Below are 18,320 nucleotides of genomic sequence, written 5' to 3'. Positions count from 1 at the left end.
TGATTTGCTGTGCAGACCCCTGAAGGAAAAAGCTGAAAGTAGAGAAGAAGATGCCGTATTCATAGCGCAGATATGAAAGATCCCAGAAAAGGACACTTGAATTTCAGCACATTTAGGCTGTCTCTGGAATTGTTGTTTTTTCTTATTGCGTTACTAAGGAAAACAAAAACCTTCAGATGTAGCATCACCTGCCAAAGCACCCTTCAACATATTACAAGCAGACAATCTCGACACTGGGTGATCTTTTGTGCTTTTCATGGAATCGAGATAGACTCTTGGTTGTTGACAAGAATTTATATAGTGTGTACATTTACTTATTTCTGGCAAGATACAGTGACTTTTTGCGCAGTGACAATCAGTGGACCCCTAAGATTTAGAATTTTTTGCATGCCCGCAGTGTCCCATTCAAAGGAACTGAAAAATACCAGCTCTCTCTCAGCTAGATTTAGGGTTGGCCAATTTTTTGACTGCTTCAAAGACCGGAGTGATCTATATCCAGTAAGCTCTTTTGACTTGTCAAGACAGCACCGGCAGTGGTGGGGTGCTGATAACCGCAGCGTATAATTCGTGAGCTAACCCAGGGACACCGGAATGGCACATGATCACTCACGGTCACGGCTTGCAAAGGCCTTATAATAGAACAGAGCCATCATTATTATCGATGTTTGTACCTGTTGCGAAAGCTTTTCCTTGGAATGGTTCTTAAGTGCTGAAATGTAAACATGTGGAGCATCAAGGACACTCGCGCCGCTTCACACAACAAAAAAACTACCACACAATAAAGTAATTAAGTGGGAAATGAGGGTCTCCAATCCTGCGCTGCTTCAGAGATGTCTCTCTGTGTATGCAAAAGGAAAATAGCACATTTTGCTTTTAGAAGGGTTGAATCAAAATCCATGCATCCAGTACCTCTGGCTGGTATTCTTTGAACATAGCTCCTTCTGCCATTGTAAATCATCCTCATTGCATATGAATGTCTGTGTATCCTCTGTGCCAGTGGCCCAGAAAAGCATATTTCCATTTGTAATTAAGCCCATCAGTTCTTTCCAGTAAAACATCCCCTACCACCTCCATCCCCGTACGAGACCCTTTTTCAATGTTTCTGCTTTTGTTTATGAGTTTCTTGAAAACAGTCACAAAATATCTGAACTCTCAAATCCTCAACTGCATTAAAAAATACCTGAAAATGACTGTGTCATGTTTTGGTATCTCTTGTTTTATTTCCTTGTTTTGCCGACTGGAAGTGGCATATTTCTAAATAATTGTGTTTACAGTCACAAACACACACACACACGCAATCCTTTTGATGCATTTTTTTTTCCCCTCAGTCAGTGTCGGAACACCAGTGGGACAAACACAGCGGAGTCACAGTCACTACAAATTGAATGGTATGTTTTAAAATAGAAGCATGTTCAATTGAAATGGGTCTTGTTGGCATTTAAGGTGAAACTTCTCTCTTGTGGCTTTTTTTAAAAGGGAGTTAATTTTCTGGGTGAAAAGAAAAGATCCTGTGTGGGCAATACAGGTAAGAATTGCAACACTCCAAAAGTGCACCAAAATCAAATTACACTGCATGATTCAACCCAAACGCTTTCGCTTGATGAAATTGCTGCAGGGCGCAGTAGGTACTCAGTGACGGCGGAACAGCCCCTGGGAGCCGACTTTACGGTTGTTGGTTTCATTTATCTCCTTCTCTGCCCCAGGTGTCAGTGGCCTTAATAAGTTTCTTGGAGACCATGCTTATCACATATCTCAGCTACAAGGTGAGAAACCCGGTTCCCAGCATCTCTTTAATCCTAATGTTGTACGGCTGTCTTATCAAAGCCCATACTGCCTGTTCGGTTCAAGTCCCGGTGCCAAGAAGACTATCAAAGATTTCTTTTGACACTAATTTTTAGACTCAGACATCACATTCACTGCTCTGGAAACAAGTCATGCCAAAAGCCCATGAGGGCAGAAAAATCTTCAATCGTGAATGGAGTCATCTAAATATTGATTTCTGTCCCCTATTTGTATAAATGAAAAGCATGTGGATGAGACGGACAAATATCAGAAACGCTGAATAATGAGCTGGCATCTGTTGTCTGTTTGAACAGACCAAAGCTCAGTTACCAAGGGAACCTTTAGAAGATATTAACCCCAACTAAAGCTGTTGACGCCTGCATCTCGCCAGCATCCAGGATCCTTGTGTATTAGTAGTCTCTAAGGACAATGGAAAATATTGGCGTCGCTTATATATATCACGTCTCCCCAGGGAGAGTTCTTTCACCTGTGGAGGTTCTCTTAAGTGTTGTCTCAATTTATTATATCCTACCAGCACATGGTTTAGTATCTTGTGATATCTTTGTATCTGTCCTCAGATGCTTTTGATGCTATTGTTTTTATGAGCAGCAAATCCCACAATCTTGCCCCCCCAACCCCCCAAGCTGGTGATGAATTTCAACTTCACAAATCACTTTTGTGTCATACAACTTTTGCCCTTTTATCCTGTAATGTATGAAAGTCATTGGTTGCTTTGAGCGGTTTGTTTTCATTTCTGAGCTTGAGAAATCCAGTTAGTCTAAAGTCTCACATGAGAGAGAGAGAATTACCAGTGGGATTTTCCACTGGCTGTTTCAAGGCTCATGTCTGTGTCTTGGCAGCTCTTCAGAATTGTGCCAGTCTCAAATAAATATAATGATTGGATGGCAATATTAGCTTTGCCTGATTAGGGGCACTTTGTCAATTACTTTTAAAATCCAATATGCTGGAACAGTAATGAGAGGATACTAATCAACTTGTCAAAGAGCGTTGTAATGACAATGAGATGTCATGGCACGATTGTTATCGTTGTTATATATCGAAACGTTTGTACGATAAGAGTTGTATCAGATGCAAAAGATGAATTACTCCGCTTTCCTAACAGCCATTATTTCTGGATGTGCAATTAATTCCTTAGCAGTTTGCACACTGGTTCCTCAGGTTTTTCTGTCCTTTATTTATGTTTTAGGGGAACATTTGGGAGCAGATTTTCCAGATTTCCTTCATACTTGAGATGATCAACACAGTGCCATTCATCATCACAGTAAGTAGTCAATTTCCCGAATCGATCAGTCACTCCGCGTTGCATGTGATCACGGACACCTTCCTTTCAGCTCAAGATTAGTGTGGTACAAATCTAATATTGAAAAGACCCACTACTATTTAAAACTCATTTTGCCCGTAGCAACTTACTCTTCTTCCTAATCAATAATTAATAGAGATGATGTCTCAGTTTTATTAATAAATCTATTCTTTCCGTCCGTCTTTTTCTTCTTTTCTGTTTCCTTTAGATTTTCTGGCCTCCATTGAGAAACATATTTGTCCCGGTATTTCTGAACTGCTGGTTAGCCAAGGGTGCCCTGGAAAACATGATCGTAAGTATTTATAAGTAACAAAATATCTCCTGAGCATGCAGCTGTTCTTTTCGATAATCTCCTTGTAGCAACGATGGTTTTACTACACGGGGCTAACAGAGTATATTTTCCATTATCAGGCATTCTAAGTTGAGACTCCCAACCAGTTTATGTGTTGATTATATTCATTTTTTGACAAGAATTTCAATTCTTTCTTTCCCATATCTAACACAGTCTTTGTAAAAGCACATCTGAACATGTGTCCTGTTGCTAGATTGATAAATGTGCTTCTCTAAGCTACAAATCATCCATCTGCTCACTTGTTTGGATTTAAAAATCAGAGGGCTTTTGCAAAGAGACAAGATATGTGTTTTCACATTGGCTTCTGAAATGAAATGAGAAGATCCATGTTGTCTCAGGCGAGCAAGTATCTTGTGGAGTGAACAATTACTCACCCCCAGCCTCCTCATTATAATCCCATCAGCTGCATTTGGTACACATTTGCGATACAACTGTAAACCCTAAAAAAGAAATGAAGATACTCTCAACCCACGCTTAAGATTAAAACTACCAATTAGCTTGATTAAGTTACAACAGTGAATTCAACAATACCAATTTCAAGACAAGCCAGAGCAAATTTCAAAAGTTGCAAGTAATGAACAAACATTAAAAGACTGCAACGCAATGGAAAAACCTTCCATTGTTACAGTATTGCCGTTTGCCAGGCTTTTCAGTGAATGCAACACAGCATCACAATTAGATGGTGTCCAACTGGTATGGTGTGTGCTCTTGCTGTGATTCACACTCATGACAGTGTATGAGCTTTGTGCCAAAGCGGTAGATGGGCAGATGGTAGGATCCGGGTCCAAGCAGGCCGGCACATGAGAGAAAGTAGAGACAGTGTGTGGGGACTGTGAGAGGAAGAGGTGTCAGGCAGAACATGCTAACAAGGTGCAAAATTAGGGTGTTCATACATGTTTATCCAATTCATTTCTGTGAATAAATCATGGAAAAAAAATGTCCAAAGTAAATGTGTCTCATGGCTATTCCGATCAATGCTCTCATCTAATACAGATATAATGTTGTTTTAGTTTTTTTCTCAACTATTGAGAAAACTATTCTTTTTGCAATTTTAATACCTTCCCCAGTGTACTCAAAGTACAGGAGACACGCTGTATTAAAGTCAAAGCAAATAAATGTTTAAACTTAAATTGAAATTCCACCACAACTACTTCTTTCAGAACAAATCTGGAATCCTTCAACAAGGATTCTGCTTACCAAAGTTAAAATAGTTTTTTAATTTGTCATCCGCCGTGGGAGAAATGCCATAAAGATTAATAATCCATGACATACTTAATGTGAAAACTTTGTCGATTCTTTATGAGCAAATGGTCCATTGACGCAAACGCCTACTGTTGCGGTGAATGGCTTCTGTATGGTGTTTATCTTCTCAGAATGATTTTCATCGGGCCATCCAGAGGACACACTCCGCCATGTTCAACCAGGTGTTCATCCTCATCTGCACCTTACTGTGTCTTGTCTTCACTGGGTGAGTCAAAATTGAATGAATTGTTGCTGTCAGTAAGGCTGACCAAGTCAAAAATCATGTCGGAAGCGAAGAGTTGAATTAGCTTTTATCACGCATTGCCACCTATGTTTAAAATAACAAGCATCACGTTTAATTATTCGGTAGCTGCCCAGAATCTAACTTGGCTCACTTCGTCTAGTCAGACATCCACATTCCCTCATTTCACTTTAGGCTCTTATTAATTTAACTTACTGATGTATTTGCACAAGTTTATTAAAACAAGAAGTGTTCTGGAAGTATCAGAGCAATCAGTGGTGCCACTCAATGCCAGAATGACGAGTCTTCAAAGCTATAGTGAACTTGATGCCCTTGCATTTTGGGTGCAAATGATGTTTTTGCATCCTGCTTATCTGCTGACATATATCAAAAATATCTGTTGCCTCAGCTTGCTGTCGTTTCTGACTCCTCGTCCGTCCGCAGAGCTTGTGGGATTCAGCATCTGGAGAGGGCTGGGAAGAACCTGTCCCTGTTTGACTCCTTTTATTTCTGCATTGTCACCTTCTCCACCGTGGGCTACGGGGATGTCACGCCACAAATCTGGCCTTCACAGTTGCTGGTGGTTATCCTCATCTGCGTCGCCCTGGTGGTTCTCCCCCTACAGGTAACGCGGATACATATTTCCAACACTTCATCAAATAATATATCGGGGAATATTTGAATTACGGCAAGCTTATGGGACCAGTTCAGATGTCATTCTGTTAAATATCAAATGTGTCTTCTTGCGTTTTATTGCAGTAGATAAAATTGAATTGCTTAATTTGTAGCTTTTGAATGTTCGAAAATCCTTCTTAAAATGCTTTTATGTAGACTAAAAACATGTTAATTTCTTCAAATGTTCTATCTTAGCTGTCTCAGGAGAAGAATTGGTTTAGGAAATTCTGCCGCTTGTAAAGTAGTGCATTGGTTTCACGCCAACATTCCCGATTCACGTCAAGTCAACAAATCTATCCCTCTTGCATAATTCATTTCATTCTTCTTGCTTTGACTTCGAGTCGATTTTCTTGTCGTCGTGACAGTTCGAGGAGCTGGCGTATCTGTGGATGGAGAGCCAGAAGTTAGGCGGAAACTACAGCCGTCACCGGGCGCAGACAGAGAAGCATGTGGTGTTGTGTGTCAGCTCGCTGAAGATCGATCTGCTGATGGATTTTCTCAACGAGTTTTATGCTCATCCCAGATTGCAGGTACGGTGAGCAGCCCCTCCTCAGACGGAGATTTCAGGCCGCTGCTTAAGACTCCCGACATCTGGAAGGGGGGGAATAACACAAGTTTTCTGCACACTCTGATGTGTAACAGCTGCTTTGACAAACAGTATTTCTGTGTACTGCTCATACTGGATCGCTAAAACTGGCCGTTCCTTGTCAGGCCCTGCTTGTTGTGGTTTGTGATTGTAAATCCATGTTTTTTGTGCAAGAAAATTAAATAGGTCTTAAATGTACCTGTTTTGTGAACTCCTAAGCAAATATGTAGCAATTTATATAGCATATTGTTGATAGCCGATATTGATATTGTTGATCTTAATGGCCACTGTGTGAAAAGTTAGTAAACTTTAAGTTTTCCAGTCTTGGGTTCATTGCCATGTTGTGGTACATATGGCACAGAAAGTGTCACGGAAAAAATAGAGTATTTCCTTTTCCTGTGCCAAATCTTTTCAGTAATAATTGTATGAAATTGTCTGACGCTGTCTATTATTATACTGCATGTGAGCCTTGTGTGAAACCAGTGGACTAAAATATGGGCATAAAGCACATTGATGGAGTATAATTAGGAATGTAATTATTTTGTGTCAGTTTATGTAAAGCTGATGATGAGTGATGGAATCACCATTATCAGTGTGATCATGTTACTTATCAAGATGTTTTCATTCCCTTCCGGTTTGAGACCTTAGAGAAAATGTTGCAAACCCATAAGAAAACACCATTATTACAGAATGCACCCACAGTAATGGGCAGAACACAGTGTGTGTTTTTATTCAAAGCGCATCTTGAATATATGCGCTATTGTTTCCCAACCTTCCAGGATTACTACGTGGTGATTCTGTGTCCCACGGAGATAGACATTCAAGTTCGCCGTATTCTTCAGATCCCTCTGTGGTCCCAGCGGGTCATATATCTTCAAGGATCAGCCCTCAAAGACCAGGACTTGATGAGAGCAAAGTGAGTTGCTGCATGTTCCCACACTTTGCGCAGCATTCTGAATTAAAAAACAAAAAACAAAAACTAAACCCAGCATCTTTCTGGACAAGGAAGAGTGAAACTTGACTTCATTGCCTAAAAAAACTACTATTTGATATGAAAAAGAATGCGGAACTCGCAGTTCTTCAGGTTTAATTAAAATGAACAATGATTACTGAGCAACATACCTTAAAATCTGTTTAGAAATTTACTCCAGACAGACATTCTGCTCTAAAAAAGGCAGTACTGACTTCTCTCATACTCTGTAAAATTACAAGTGATGATGCACGAAGCTCGTGAAAAGACTCTAGTGCTGGCACTCCTCTCAAGTTTGCCGCGGCCTTACATACAAGCAAACAGCGCAAAAGAAAGGAACGGCACAGAGGCCATAGGAATATTTATAAATTAATGCAAAAGAATCTGCACTTAGTTACGTAAAATCTAAAAACTGACATCCTCCGCCTGGAAATTAGTCACTCGAGTACAGCTGCGATGTGGGCCGCGGTGAGAGAAGTCCTCTTGTCTGCCCTCTTCCTGCACCTCGCCGTTAATGGGATTTTACTGCTCATCCATCATCAGCTCCCATCAAAGGCCACGCACTTGGGCCGCCGTAGAAATGTTTATCGGACGGTGTTTGACCTGTCGATTCCGTCGCCATCTCCAACAAAACATTCCCATACCGGAGTGGCATTTATGGTTTAACTTTTGCTTCACCGGATATTCCCTGTTTAACGATAAATACTGATTCACAGCTATAAATTATTTATTGTAGTTAAGCATATTATTCCATCGGACACACTGACATGTCACCAGCATGGGTAGAATGAAAATACCATTTATCTGCAGTCCAAAATAAAAATGTTGTCTTGCTGGAGATGTAAAGGTAAAACCTCCATCATCTTTGAGGAAGTAGCCTTACAACCATACTTTGCGGACCGTAAGGCACACTGCATTATAAGGCGTAATATCAATGAACGGGTCTATTTTCATACATAAGGCGCACCACGTTATAAGGCCCATGATAAAACGTACTGTATGTAAAGCAAAACAAAATTGTCAGTTTAGTCGAACTTTATTCAAGTCACTCACTTGTTCAATAACCCACTTTTCAATGTTGCCCTCTAACTGTGGCCATCTCACTTTGTTCCCTTGGAAACTCCGTTTTTCTCTGCTTAGTGCAGTTCATCTGGTCGCTTCCTCCACTTCCATAGCATTGATTCATTAATGTTGAATTCTTTCATGGATGCTCTATTCCTATGATCTCCAGCAGGACTGATAGCCTTGAGTTTGAATTCAGCTTCTTAAGCATGTCTCTTAACAGGTGCCATTTTGGGAGGTCCTCACACACACAAATGTACAGTAATATTTTGTTGAAGCCCAGTACAAACCTGTATTACAAAAAGTGGCTAAGGTGAGCGTACTGCGTACTGTTGTCTGATTGGTTTCTTGTTGTAAGTGATAGTAGACACCTGAACTTAGCGTTGGGTATGAACAAGCTTGTATTCCAGCACTACATAATTAGTTATCTAACGTTGTCTGACGTTGCAACCCGTATTCAACCAAGGACCGACTTCAATACAGCCTCCCTGTGTCAGATGGGAACGGCCCAACAATCAATCAGTCAAGTGGGGCAGCTTCGTTGCTCACCACCAAAACTTTTTGACAGATTTTTGAGTGCTGTGTACCACATGAAATTGGCTCGAGGTCAGTAAGCACAACAAGAATTAATACAACAGGTACTATATTTAAGGATTTTAAGTGCGCCTTGGAGAGCGAAATATACGGTAGCCTTGTTTTTCACTTTCACACAGATCACTTCAATTGCCGGTTGAATGCCTGATCTGCAGAAACGGACCCTTAACCCCAGCCTTTCTCTTTGTTTTCGGTGTCTGTCGACGCTTCAGAATGGACGACGCTGAAGCCTGCTTCATACTCAGCAGCAGGAACGAGGTGGACCGAACTGCTGCCGTGAGTCACTTAAACCCGTCTTACGTGGAAGGCGATTTCAGTTAGTTGCTTCCAGTCACACTCAACCATTGAGGAATTAAATGGTGTTTCTTTTTGGGTTGAAAGTGTGATTCATACCTTGACGCACACTGGTCTTAGTGAAAATCCCATAATGACCCATTTCATTTTTTTCTGCCTTTGCTGTACGAGCAAGACTCTGAATGGGTGCAATTATCTCTGCAGGATCATCAGACCATTTTGAGGGCTTGGGCCGCAAAAGACTTTGCCCCAAACTGCCCTCTGTACGTCCAGATCCTTAAACCTGAAAATAAATTCCATGTTAAGTTTGCTGGTAAGTGTATGAGGATGACCTGAAAAGAAGTTTTCGTTCTTATATTGTTTTGTTTCTTTTAAAGTCTGAACTCAGAGCTACAGTTATTTCTGCTTTGTATTGTTTTTCCACCAGATCATGTTGTATGCGAAGAGGAATTCAAATACGCGATGCTGGCACTGAACTGTGTTTGCCCGGCTACCTCCACTTTAGTGACACTGCTCGTACACACCTCCAGGGGACAGTGAGTCAATACTTTTAATACTTTTAATTGATGTAACTGCAGAATAGCATTTAATGCAAATTGTGTTTTGGTCCAAACTGCAGAATAGCATTTAATGCAAATTGTGTTTTGGTCCTAAACATTCTAATCCAAGTCATTACACATGTTCTCTGCTGGAATTTATAATCGGTTTAATTAAAGCTACAAAATAGCTTTTGGGGTGTTTGTCGATTGGCTCGGAAAGCCAATTGGATTCAGTGGAAGTCGTAAAAGTAGCTAAATTAGATTCAGTATTTTGATATGCGAATATGCGTCGCATTGAAGACAGATTTCTTCTCCCCGATGCCTTCCGAACAGCACCAAGATGAAAGTTAACAGAGAACCCTCCTTCTCTCACAGCCTCTGCAGACTTTTGTCACTCTTGATTTACCTCGCGCGTTCACATTATTTTAACTTTTTCCAGCAGCTTAGCCCACAGGAGCAATTTCATTACTTAGACTTTGAATTTGCCCACTTCCAGCCGTGTTATGCCTTTTCTTCAGGACTCGAGCCCCCAGATGATAAATGGCAGCGCAAGGTGACTGCTACTGATTACTGCAGCAGACTCCTTTTTTTTTATTCCGCTGTCATACTATCCGGATTTCATCTTGGCAGAGACGACCATTGAAGTATCCCGCCACGGGAGCATGTCGGCTAGCAGAAATCACGTTCTTTGTTTGGCTCTAAATCTTACCGCGTTCTTCACGCTCCAGGCAAGGTGACCAGTATATCCTGACTGCCGTCCATAGTACGCTGGCTTGGGGCTGTTAAGGTGACAGAAAGGGAATGGACTTCTCCTTGGCAGCTGTTAATTTAAACATCATCGAATTGATTAATGAAGATGAAACATTCAAATAAAAGGACTCCATCGACTTGCTGTCCCATTGTCTTTGCGAGATCGTTATTTTGATCGTAGTTCTAGAGATGGGAAGTGATGGGTCTTGAAAGGTTATGCAAGGAACAAGGTGTAAAGTTTATTGAAGGTGTCCTCTTACGTTCTGTGAAAAAGCAAATGGATCCAAATGAGAAAATGATCGGCGATCCTGACATCTCATTTGTGTAGAATTTCTTTTTTTTTTTTCCCTTTTCCCTTTTTTTTCCCTTTTTTTCCCCTCCCTGCTTTGGGCCATCCATGAATTGTCATATATAAGTCTGAAAGCGTAGTATTTATTATTCTTTTTTTTTCCCAGGGAAGGACAGCTGTCCCCAGAGCAGTGGCAAAGAACGTATGGACGCTGCTCGGGAAACGAAGTCTACCACATCCGCTTGTGTGACAGCAAATTTTTCGGCGAGTACGATGGAAAAAGCTTCACGTATGCCTCCTTCCACGCCCATAAGAAGTAGGTTCCACTTTCCCTCAGTCCAATGTCAACTAGGTCTTTCAATCATTTAGTGCTATTAATCTCATCAATCTGTGAATTGTACCGTCAAATCAAGATTGTCGCACGTTGCTGTTCATATCTTCTCAGTTCCATCTCTTATTTTATTGAATTGAATTAAATTTAAAGTTGCAGTTTAGACAGGCGATTAGCTGTGGCGACCCCCCGATGGGGAACAGCCGCAAGGAGAAGACGGAAGTTTCAGCCTAGATTAAGTGTCAACCACAGACTGGATGTGAATGCGGTGCTCCATCCAAGTGGCTGCTCGCCAGACTTATTGACTGCACATTGTGCACAGTCGCTAAGAACGTTGATAATGAAGTATTGTTTAGACAGAGGATGCACATTATTTATGACTTGCCAAGTGAACAGTCTGGGAGTTCTTTAGAGTGAAACGACTCATTCGCAATCCCATCGTGTCTTTTTTTTTTTTTAATCTATTCAAGCCACGTGAATTGCGGAGAGAACAGACAGCCAGCGTCCCTGGGGCTTAACTAGCTGCTTAGCCGTGCCAAAATCTAACTTGACTGAAATGTGAAAAACAATCCAGTGTGACTTTCATTGCATCATGAAAAAATGTTTTATAATTCTTACATCCCTAATTCTGGCCAAGTAAATGTAACCTACTGCAGTGGTCTTGTTGAAATCTTCTAGTCTCTCCACTTGAAGATGTTTCACCTCTCATCCAAGGGGCTTCCTCACGTGGGGAGTTTCCAAATCCGTGAAAGCTATACATTTTCTCCTCAAGGTCAAGCAGCTTAGCTGAGATGCTGAACAAGCAATGATTTGGAAACTCCCCACTGGTCATTAGAACTGAAGAAACCTCTCAAATGAGGGGTGAAACATCTTCAAGGGAAGAAATTCAAGCCCAGTTGCCATGACAAGAAGATTTCGACAAGAATTCACCGTGACCCGGATGACTGAGAACCCCCCCCCCACAATCATGCTAATGCAGTGTTAAACCTCCGCATACATTATAGTAAAGGAACGGCATTGGCGTTTTCTTTTTTTCTGAGGAGAGCATTTTAATGATTTCCTTCCTTTTCCCTGCAGGTATGGTGTGTGTCTCATCGGCGTGAAGAGAGAAGATAACAAGAGCATCCTGCTGAACCCCGGGCCCCGCCACATCATGGCCGCTACCGACACATGCTACTACATTAACATCACCAAGGAGGAGAACTCAGCCTTCATCTTCAAACAGGAAGAGAAGCACAACAAAAGCCTGCCCGTATCTGGCCTCTACGACGCCCCCTCCAGGCTGCCCGTGCACAGCATCATCGCAAGCATGGGTGAGCGTTAGAGGAGTGAAGCGAAAAGCGTGGAAAAAAATTAATTGGGGTTACGCTTTGAGACCCACTGGTTGATTGGCTTAAAGGTTTTCCATGAAAAAAGAGAAAATGGATGCTTTCTTGAGTATTACTAAGTATGAATGGAATGGTAGCTGCACTGCTGATGCTGTTGTTAACAGTTTTGCATGATTGTTCTCCTCACATGCTTTTTTACTTTCCTGGCTGACATTACTGTGTTGTGCTTTTCCTTTGACCTGTGAAAGTTGATCAGGCCACTTCGTATGGTAAGTTTGTGCATGACACATCACTTTCTTTAGTTATTTACTAAGTCACTAGTATGGCAAAATACAGTCAATAGCATCACTGATTAAAGCGATCTATATATCTAAATTGCTTGTACTAATTTTTCAGTTTTTGTTTTACATGATGCCAGTATATCTGCTACACCTGATATATGTATTGCACATATATCATACCTCGTTTTACAAATGAATGATATGATATATGTCAGCAGCATATTTACTGATGAATCAATGTTATTTGCATGCTACATTGTGCGTACATCACAAGTTGATTCTGGGAGCTATACGTTTTCTCCTCAAGGTCAAGCAGCTCGGCCGAAACGCTGAGCAAGCTATGATATCACACACTGTCGTATCTGCCAAGGTTTGATCATATGAATCGTTTCTCAACAAAAATGTGCTTCACTGCTAAAATGCTCGTGGATCATCCACTTGTATCAAGAATGTTAATAAAGATAGGCTGTTACTCAATATTGGTATCATGCAGCAGGTTTCCTGTCAGCCAATGATAATTTCTGAGGATTTTTTTTTCTGTGGCGGTAAATTGTCTAAAACATTTGTCTAAAGATTTCAGTTAAATCTGTTCAATCCAATGTTTCCCATTCAGTGCATGTTACCTTTCCCACTGCAGTGTCAACACTGCTACCCTTCAGATAGAGCGACTCAGCAGTTTTTTTTCACCCTTATTGTATCTACAGTGAGTATAACCCACATGTGGGTCCATTCTGTGGATAAGCTTGAGTACGGTAACTGAGCCATGATTTCAGGAAAGGATTATGAAGAAAACCGACATTTATATATCTTATCTTTAATACGCCATACGAAAGCTATTTGAATTTGTATCACTAGCTCTGCAAGCAAGAAAATCATTTTGTGGTAAGTGTTTTTCTTGGAGCGGAACATTTGAAGTATTTAAAATTTGTGTCCGATTATTTACACAGCGGACCTCCGAGCTGAAAGGTCTGCTTTGAATTATTTAGGCTTCTCACTGGTCTTCGCTTGCCATTCTTTAATGGAAACCTGCACGCTCGGTGGTTTTTGCATCATGCTGAAAATTTACCCTTTTTGAGGCGTTACTATCCTCTACTGACAAGACCAAAAATATTTACAACAATTTAAATCTCCTATTGTTCAGGTACTGTAGCCATAGATCTCCAGAATCCAGATCCCCCAGAGGAAAGCACCAAGCTGACGTTACCAACAGAAAATGGCGCCGGAAGTCGCAGGCCGAGCATTGCCCCGGTCCTCGAGATCGCCGACTCCTCTGCCATTCTTCCGTGCGACCTCCTCAGTGACCAATCAGAGGATGAGACCAACCAGTCGGACGAGGAGGGCTCAGTGGGGTCGGAGTAAGTGATGAAGCTGTTGTTTAGGTTGTGACAAAGAAAATCCTGTGATTGATATCTCCATCACGTCTGGTGATCTAAGCCATCTCTGCATTATTGAACATTAAACTGGCATGCTGGTGAAAGCACGGTGCACTGGAATGGACTAGACCGTTCCCTTCCTCTTCTTTGCGGCTCACTGTTTATAGAGGAGATTGATGGGGTCTGAACAAGTGGGTAACCTGTATGCCTGAGCGCTGCAGACGTGACAATGATGAATGTATTGGCCGCAACGGGTCGGTCAGCAATTTTCCCCCGAAGCGATGCTGAAGGATGGCATCCTTGTGTACACCCACCTGATGCAGCAATCCTTCATCAGTCGGCCAGACAGAAAGCCGCCGTGACCGTTCATCGGGTCAGGGGAACTTCCGAGCCCCTTCTTAAATGTAAATTTTTTCTTTTTTATGCGGCTGCGATCAAAGAAGGTGTGCTCATGACTCAAAAATGTCATAGCGTCTGCACATGATCTCCTCTGTGATCATTAGACATGGACAAGCAGGTGAATTGCATTTGATTTCCAAAAATCAAATGTGAAAAGCAAACGTGAAATTTGCCTTGGAACCTCTAAAAGTTTTCTGAACTCATATAAATAATTCAATCCTTGTGTATTTATTTAGATTTATCGATCTCGTGTATTTATTTGTTTTTATGTTTAAATGCATACTTATTTCAGATATAACTTCTAACGTTATTACAATCAGCAATTTATATGATTTTTGGAAAAAGCCCTTGAATCAACCAACATTTTAATAATCAGCAAAACACTGCCTTATCATACTGAGTTTGGAAAATTCAACTCAAATTTCTTTTTGTTGTAGACACATGTCCCGTGATATTTCATATACAGGACGTTATCTGTTACATTCGACTCAAGCAATGCATTTTTTGCAACAGTCACACGTGTTCACCAGCCACTGGGGTAGCTTGGAGTTAAAGACATCGCATCTGTGCTGGTAATGTGAAAGGGGTCAACCAGGCTTTATCCCAAGCCCTATTTCGCCCGTCAACTTGTGCCACGAGTTTACTTATCTTATCATCATAGGCCCAGACACTGCTATTACAGTTAAGGCTGTGAGTGATAGTTCTCCTAATCTCTCTGCGTCTATTACAGTATTCAATAATGCTTGAGCAGTTTTTTTTTCTTCAGGCACAGAGGTATGGAAGACTGCAGCATGAGCCTGCGATAATGACTCACTATCGAGGTCCCACAGCTCCACTGTGTGGTGTTAGTGCCGTAATGCATCTATGAACAAGTCTGCTTCTGCTCTCCTGGAGGGCGATCACAAGATGATCAGGATAAATACTTGTAATACACGTTGAGCAAAACAAACCGACAATGAGCTAAAAAACTCAAGGATGACATGACATATGATGAAACTTGGGTGATTCCGTGCGTACTTGCATGTGATTCTTTCCAGAAATGTGCCTCTGAGACTTGCACCGCATTTCTTGGAGGTATCTATTGTTAAATATTATCTTTTCTTGATCCGCCTTAGTTTTGTGAAGGGCTACCCTCCCAACTCGCCCTACATTGGCAGCTCTCCAACTCTGTGCCACCTCCTCCCACAGAAAGCTCCGTTCTGCTGTCTGCGTCTTGACAAGGCAAGTTCTCACCCAGGAAACAATCGTGAAACAGTCAAATCGCAATCAGCAGACTTCATTTTTGCACGTGTCAATCTTTTCAGGGCTGTACGCATAACAGTTTTGAAGATGCCAAGGCGTACGGCTTCAAGAATAAGCTGATCATAGTGTCGGCAGAGACAGCGGGGAACGGTCTTTATAACTTTATCGTCCCTCTGCGAGCGTACTATCGGCCGCGGAAGGAGCTCAACCCTATAGTTCTTCTCCTGGACTACCCGTAAGAACGTTCTCCATCCCTCCTTTCTTGTGGTAGTTGTTTTAGCACCGACAAAAATGGCCCGTTTTACAATTATCCGTGATTATGTTTGTGTTAACAGCTGTAAGCCAGGCTTATACACCCTCAATGGCAACGCTATCCAGCAATGATGCAGTGTTACTGTTAGTCCGCATTTCCGAAGCGTGCTTGTGCCCTTCAAGTATTCGATTTTTGCGTCGATAAAAATGTTTTGGTACTTCAATATGAGCACTTGTCAGGCTGCAACTTGAAGCACGACGTAAAAGCACTTTGCAAAAGAAAGTAGGTCTGAGTGTTAAGGTAGTCTGTTTGTCCCTGCTTTTTTTTTCTAGCAATGTTTGTGAAACAGGACAGTCTGACATAGGCAAATATCTGCAACCACCGCAAAATGCATTTGAAAGTAGCCGAATTGTCCCAGGATAGAATCGAACATTCTAGCTGAAACTTCAGCGCGGTGTTGCTTCAGACCGTGAGGAAGCAAAGCGTCTTGAATTATTCATAAAGAGCAAGTCTTGCAACATATGGCAGACTGTATGCGCTCACGATACGTGTCCGTTTGCGTGTATGTGCGATTGCTTGCATGCACATCTGCTGCTAGCTGGAATCAAAAACCTATGATGAGTTGCACCCTTAGTTTCCATAGTAACCACTGAAACCCTCCCCATGCATGTATTGTCAGACATTTTTCTCCGTCGTGCCTGGCCAAAAAAAAAAAAAGACAGCCCCTCCTTTACTGATGAGCAAGTTTCAGGAAATTGCTTCTGCCTAGTCATTATCTCAAACAAGGATTTTACAAATTAATCAGTGTGGGATGATAATAATCCGTGCTTCCTGTTTCCTACAGCCCTGACAACCACTTCTTAGAAGCAATTTGCTGCTTCCCAATGGTTTACTTCATGGCTGGCACTATTGATAAGTAGGTGGCTGCACTATTGAAATGTTCTCGACAGAAACATTGATCTAATTCACGAAGAACAACGCCCGCATTTGTAAATTAACAATATCCGCCGCCTGTTGGGGCCATCACTTACATTCGCCCCACTTAGAATTCATAGCAAACAGATCAGACACTCAATTCACATAGCACTTGATTTTTTTTATTTTGTTTTGATGCTGACTAACATACAAGTTTCTTTGAAAAGCATGTAATATCGACTCATCAATAATATATCAGAGTAGCTCACCATTCAATATCAACATAGACATGTTTTCTGGCAGCAATGCTGTAATCAACCAATGTTTTCTGGCTCGCCCAGCTTAGACAACCTGCTGCAGTGTGGCATCATTTACGCCGACAACCTGGTTGTGGTGGACAAGGAGAGCACCATGAGCGCGGAGGAGGACTATATGGCAGATGCCAAGACAATCGTCAACGTCCAGACAATGTTCAGGTAACAAGTTCAATGTTCAAGTGTTCCCAGCAGGTCACAAGAGAACAAATCTTATTTTTTGATGTAACTTCCACACTGCAGGTTGAGTTTATGTCACAGTGTCATCCGAGACAAACAGCTGCTCCTGAGTCCCTTTTAACATCCCGAAATAAACTAGTTTCCTCCCAAACATGCTGGCACTCCCCTCCAGCATATAACCCTTCTCTCACATCCCCTTTCTTTGTCTCCCCGTTTGTCAGACTGTTCCCCAGCCTCAGTATCATCACCGAACTCACACACCCGTCAAACATGAGGTTCATGCAGTTCAGAGCCAAGGACTGCTACTCACTCGCTCTCTCCAAACTGGAGAAGGTGAGCTCTCAAGAGCATGGAGACATGGTAACTTTGTTTCAGTAACATGTAAAAGTGATACCGATCCATCACATAACTGTTGGGTCAGAACTGAACTGGAGAAATATGTCTCTCTTTCTTTCTGTATATAGATATGTCAGGTTGTATGTACATCTTTATATTCAGTATGTTTATATATTTATGCAGTGCATGATAGATATACATGCAGCATATGCATAGAGATTTACAGATTTTACTCATATTTTTAACATGGTTAAACTGTAGAACGACATGAAAAGATTTTTTTTTGTTTATATCAAGGCCATTATTACAATTCTCTGCGTTCTGCCCCATTTCTTAACCCTAAATATGTATATTTAACCTCATTGCTTTAAAACCTCTTTTTTCTCTCAGTCCCTCCTTTTAACACTTTTCTATCCAGGACATTGAAAGTAAGATTTATGCGTACACCAGAGGGGCAAAAAAGAACCCCCTTTTTTTTCTTTTTTATCTTGTTCTTCTCCTCAGATAGAGCGAGATAAGGGCTCCAACTTGGCATTCATGTTCCGCTTACCGTTCGCTGCAGGCAGGGTGTTCAGTATCAGCATGCTGGATACGCTGCTTTACCAGGTGGGATGAAAAACTCTGCCTTTTGGAAGATGTCAAGATAAATATAAGCTCCAGACCGGTGTGTC

The 18,320-nt window shown here is 41.5% G+C and overlaps 1 protein-coding gene across 14 annotated transcripts in view; it reads left to right on the top strand.

Annotated features, from left to right (window-relative positions):
- kcnt1b (potassium sodium-activated channel subfamily T member 1b) overlaps nt 1-18,320 on the top strand; it is a 50,173-nt gene that overhangs the window by 18,753 nt on the left and 13,100 nt on the right. For 6 of the 14 annotated variants that reach the window (XM_086170018.1, XM_086170015.1, XM_086170023.1 and 3 more), the window contains 22 exons: nt 1,329-1,388; nt 1,477-1,525; nt 1,704-1,763; nt 2,990-3,064; nt 3,312-3,395; nt 4,829-4,923; nt 5,383-5,563; nt 5,979-6,143; nt 6,979-7,115; nt 9,038-9,101; nt 9,324-9,432; nt 9,547-9,655; nt 10,864-11,013; nt 12,106-12,341; nt 12,605-12,625; nt 13,779-13,992; nt 15,525-15,630; nt 15,714-15,886; nt 16,749-16,820; nt 17,161-17,295; nt 17,535-17,673; nt 18,154-18,255. In XM_086170018.1, the coding sequence (XP_086026144.1) occupies nt 1,329-1,388; nt 1,477-1,525; nt 1,704-1,763; nt 2,990-3,064; nt 3,312-3,395; nt 4,829-4,923; nt 5,383-5,563; nt 5,979-6,143; nt 6,979-7,115; nt 9,038-9,101; nt 9,324-9,432; nt 9,547-9,655; nt 10,864-11,013; nt 12,106-12,341; nt 12,605-12,625; nt 13,779-13,992; nt 15,525-15,630; nt 15,714-15,886; nt 16,749-16,820; nt 17,161-17,295; nt 17,535-17,673; nt 18,154-18,255 (2,536 nt within the window). The remainder of the gene's footprint in view (nt 1-1,328; nt 1,389-1,476; nt 1,526-1,703; nt 1,764-2,989; nt 3,065-3,311; nt 3,396-4,828; nt 4,924-5,382; nt 5,564-5,978; nt 6,144-6,978; nt 7,116-9,037; nt 9,102-9,323; nt 9,433-9,546; nt 9,656-10,863; nt 11,014-12,105; nt 12,342-12,604; nt 12,626-13,778; nt 13,993-15,524; nt 15,631-15,713; nt 15,887-16,748; nt 16,821-17,160; nt 17,296-17,534; nt 17,674-18,153; nt 18,256-18,320) is intronic. The other 8 variants (XM_086170027.1, XM_086170024.1, XM_086170022.1 and 5 more) reach the window with 3 other exon arrangements.

Source organism: Fistularia commersonii, chromosome 22, assembly GCF_037954325.1.
Source record: "Fistularia commersonii isolate RoL2024-O1a breed Wild chromosome 22, RoL_Fcom_v1.0, whole genome shotgun sequence".
Lineage (NCBI taxonomy): Eukaryota > Metazoa > Chordata > Actinopteri > Syngnathiformes > Fistulariidae > Fistularia > Fistularia commersonii.
The sequence above is the reverse complement of the archived record's forward strand: the minus strand, read 5'-3'. Positions and strand labels throughout refer to the sequence as shown.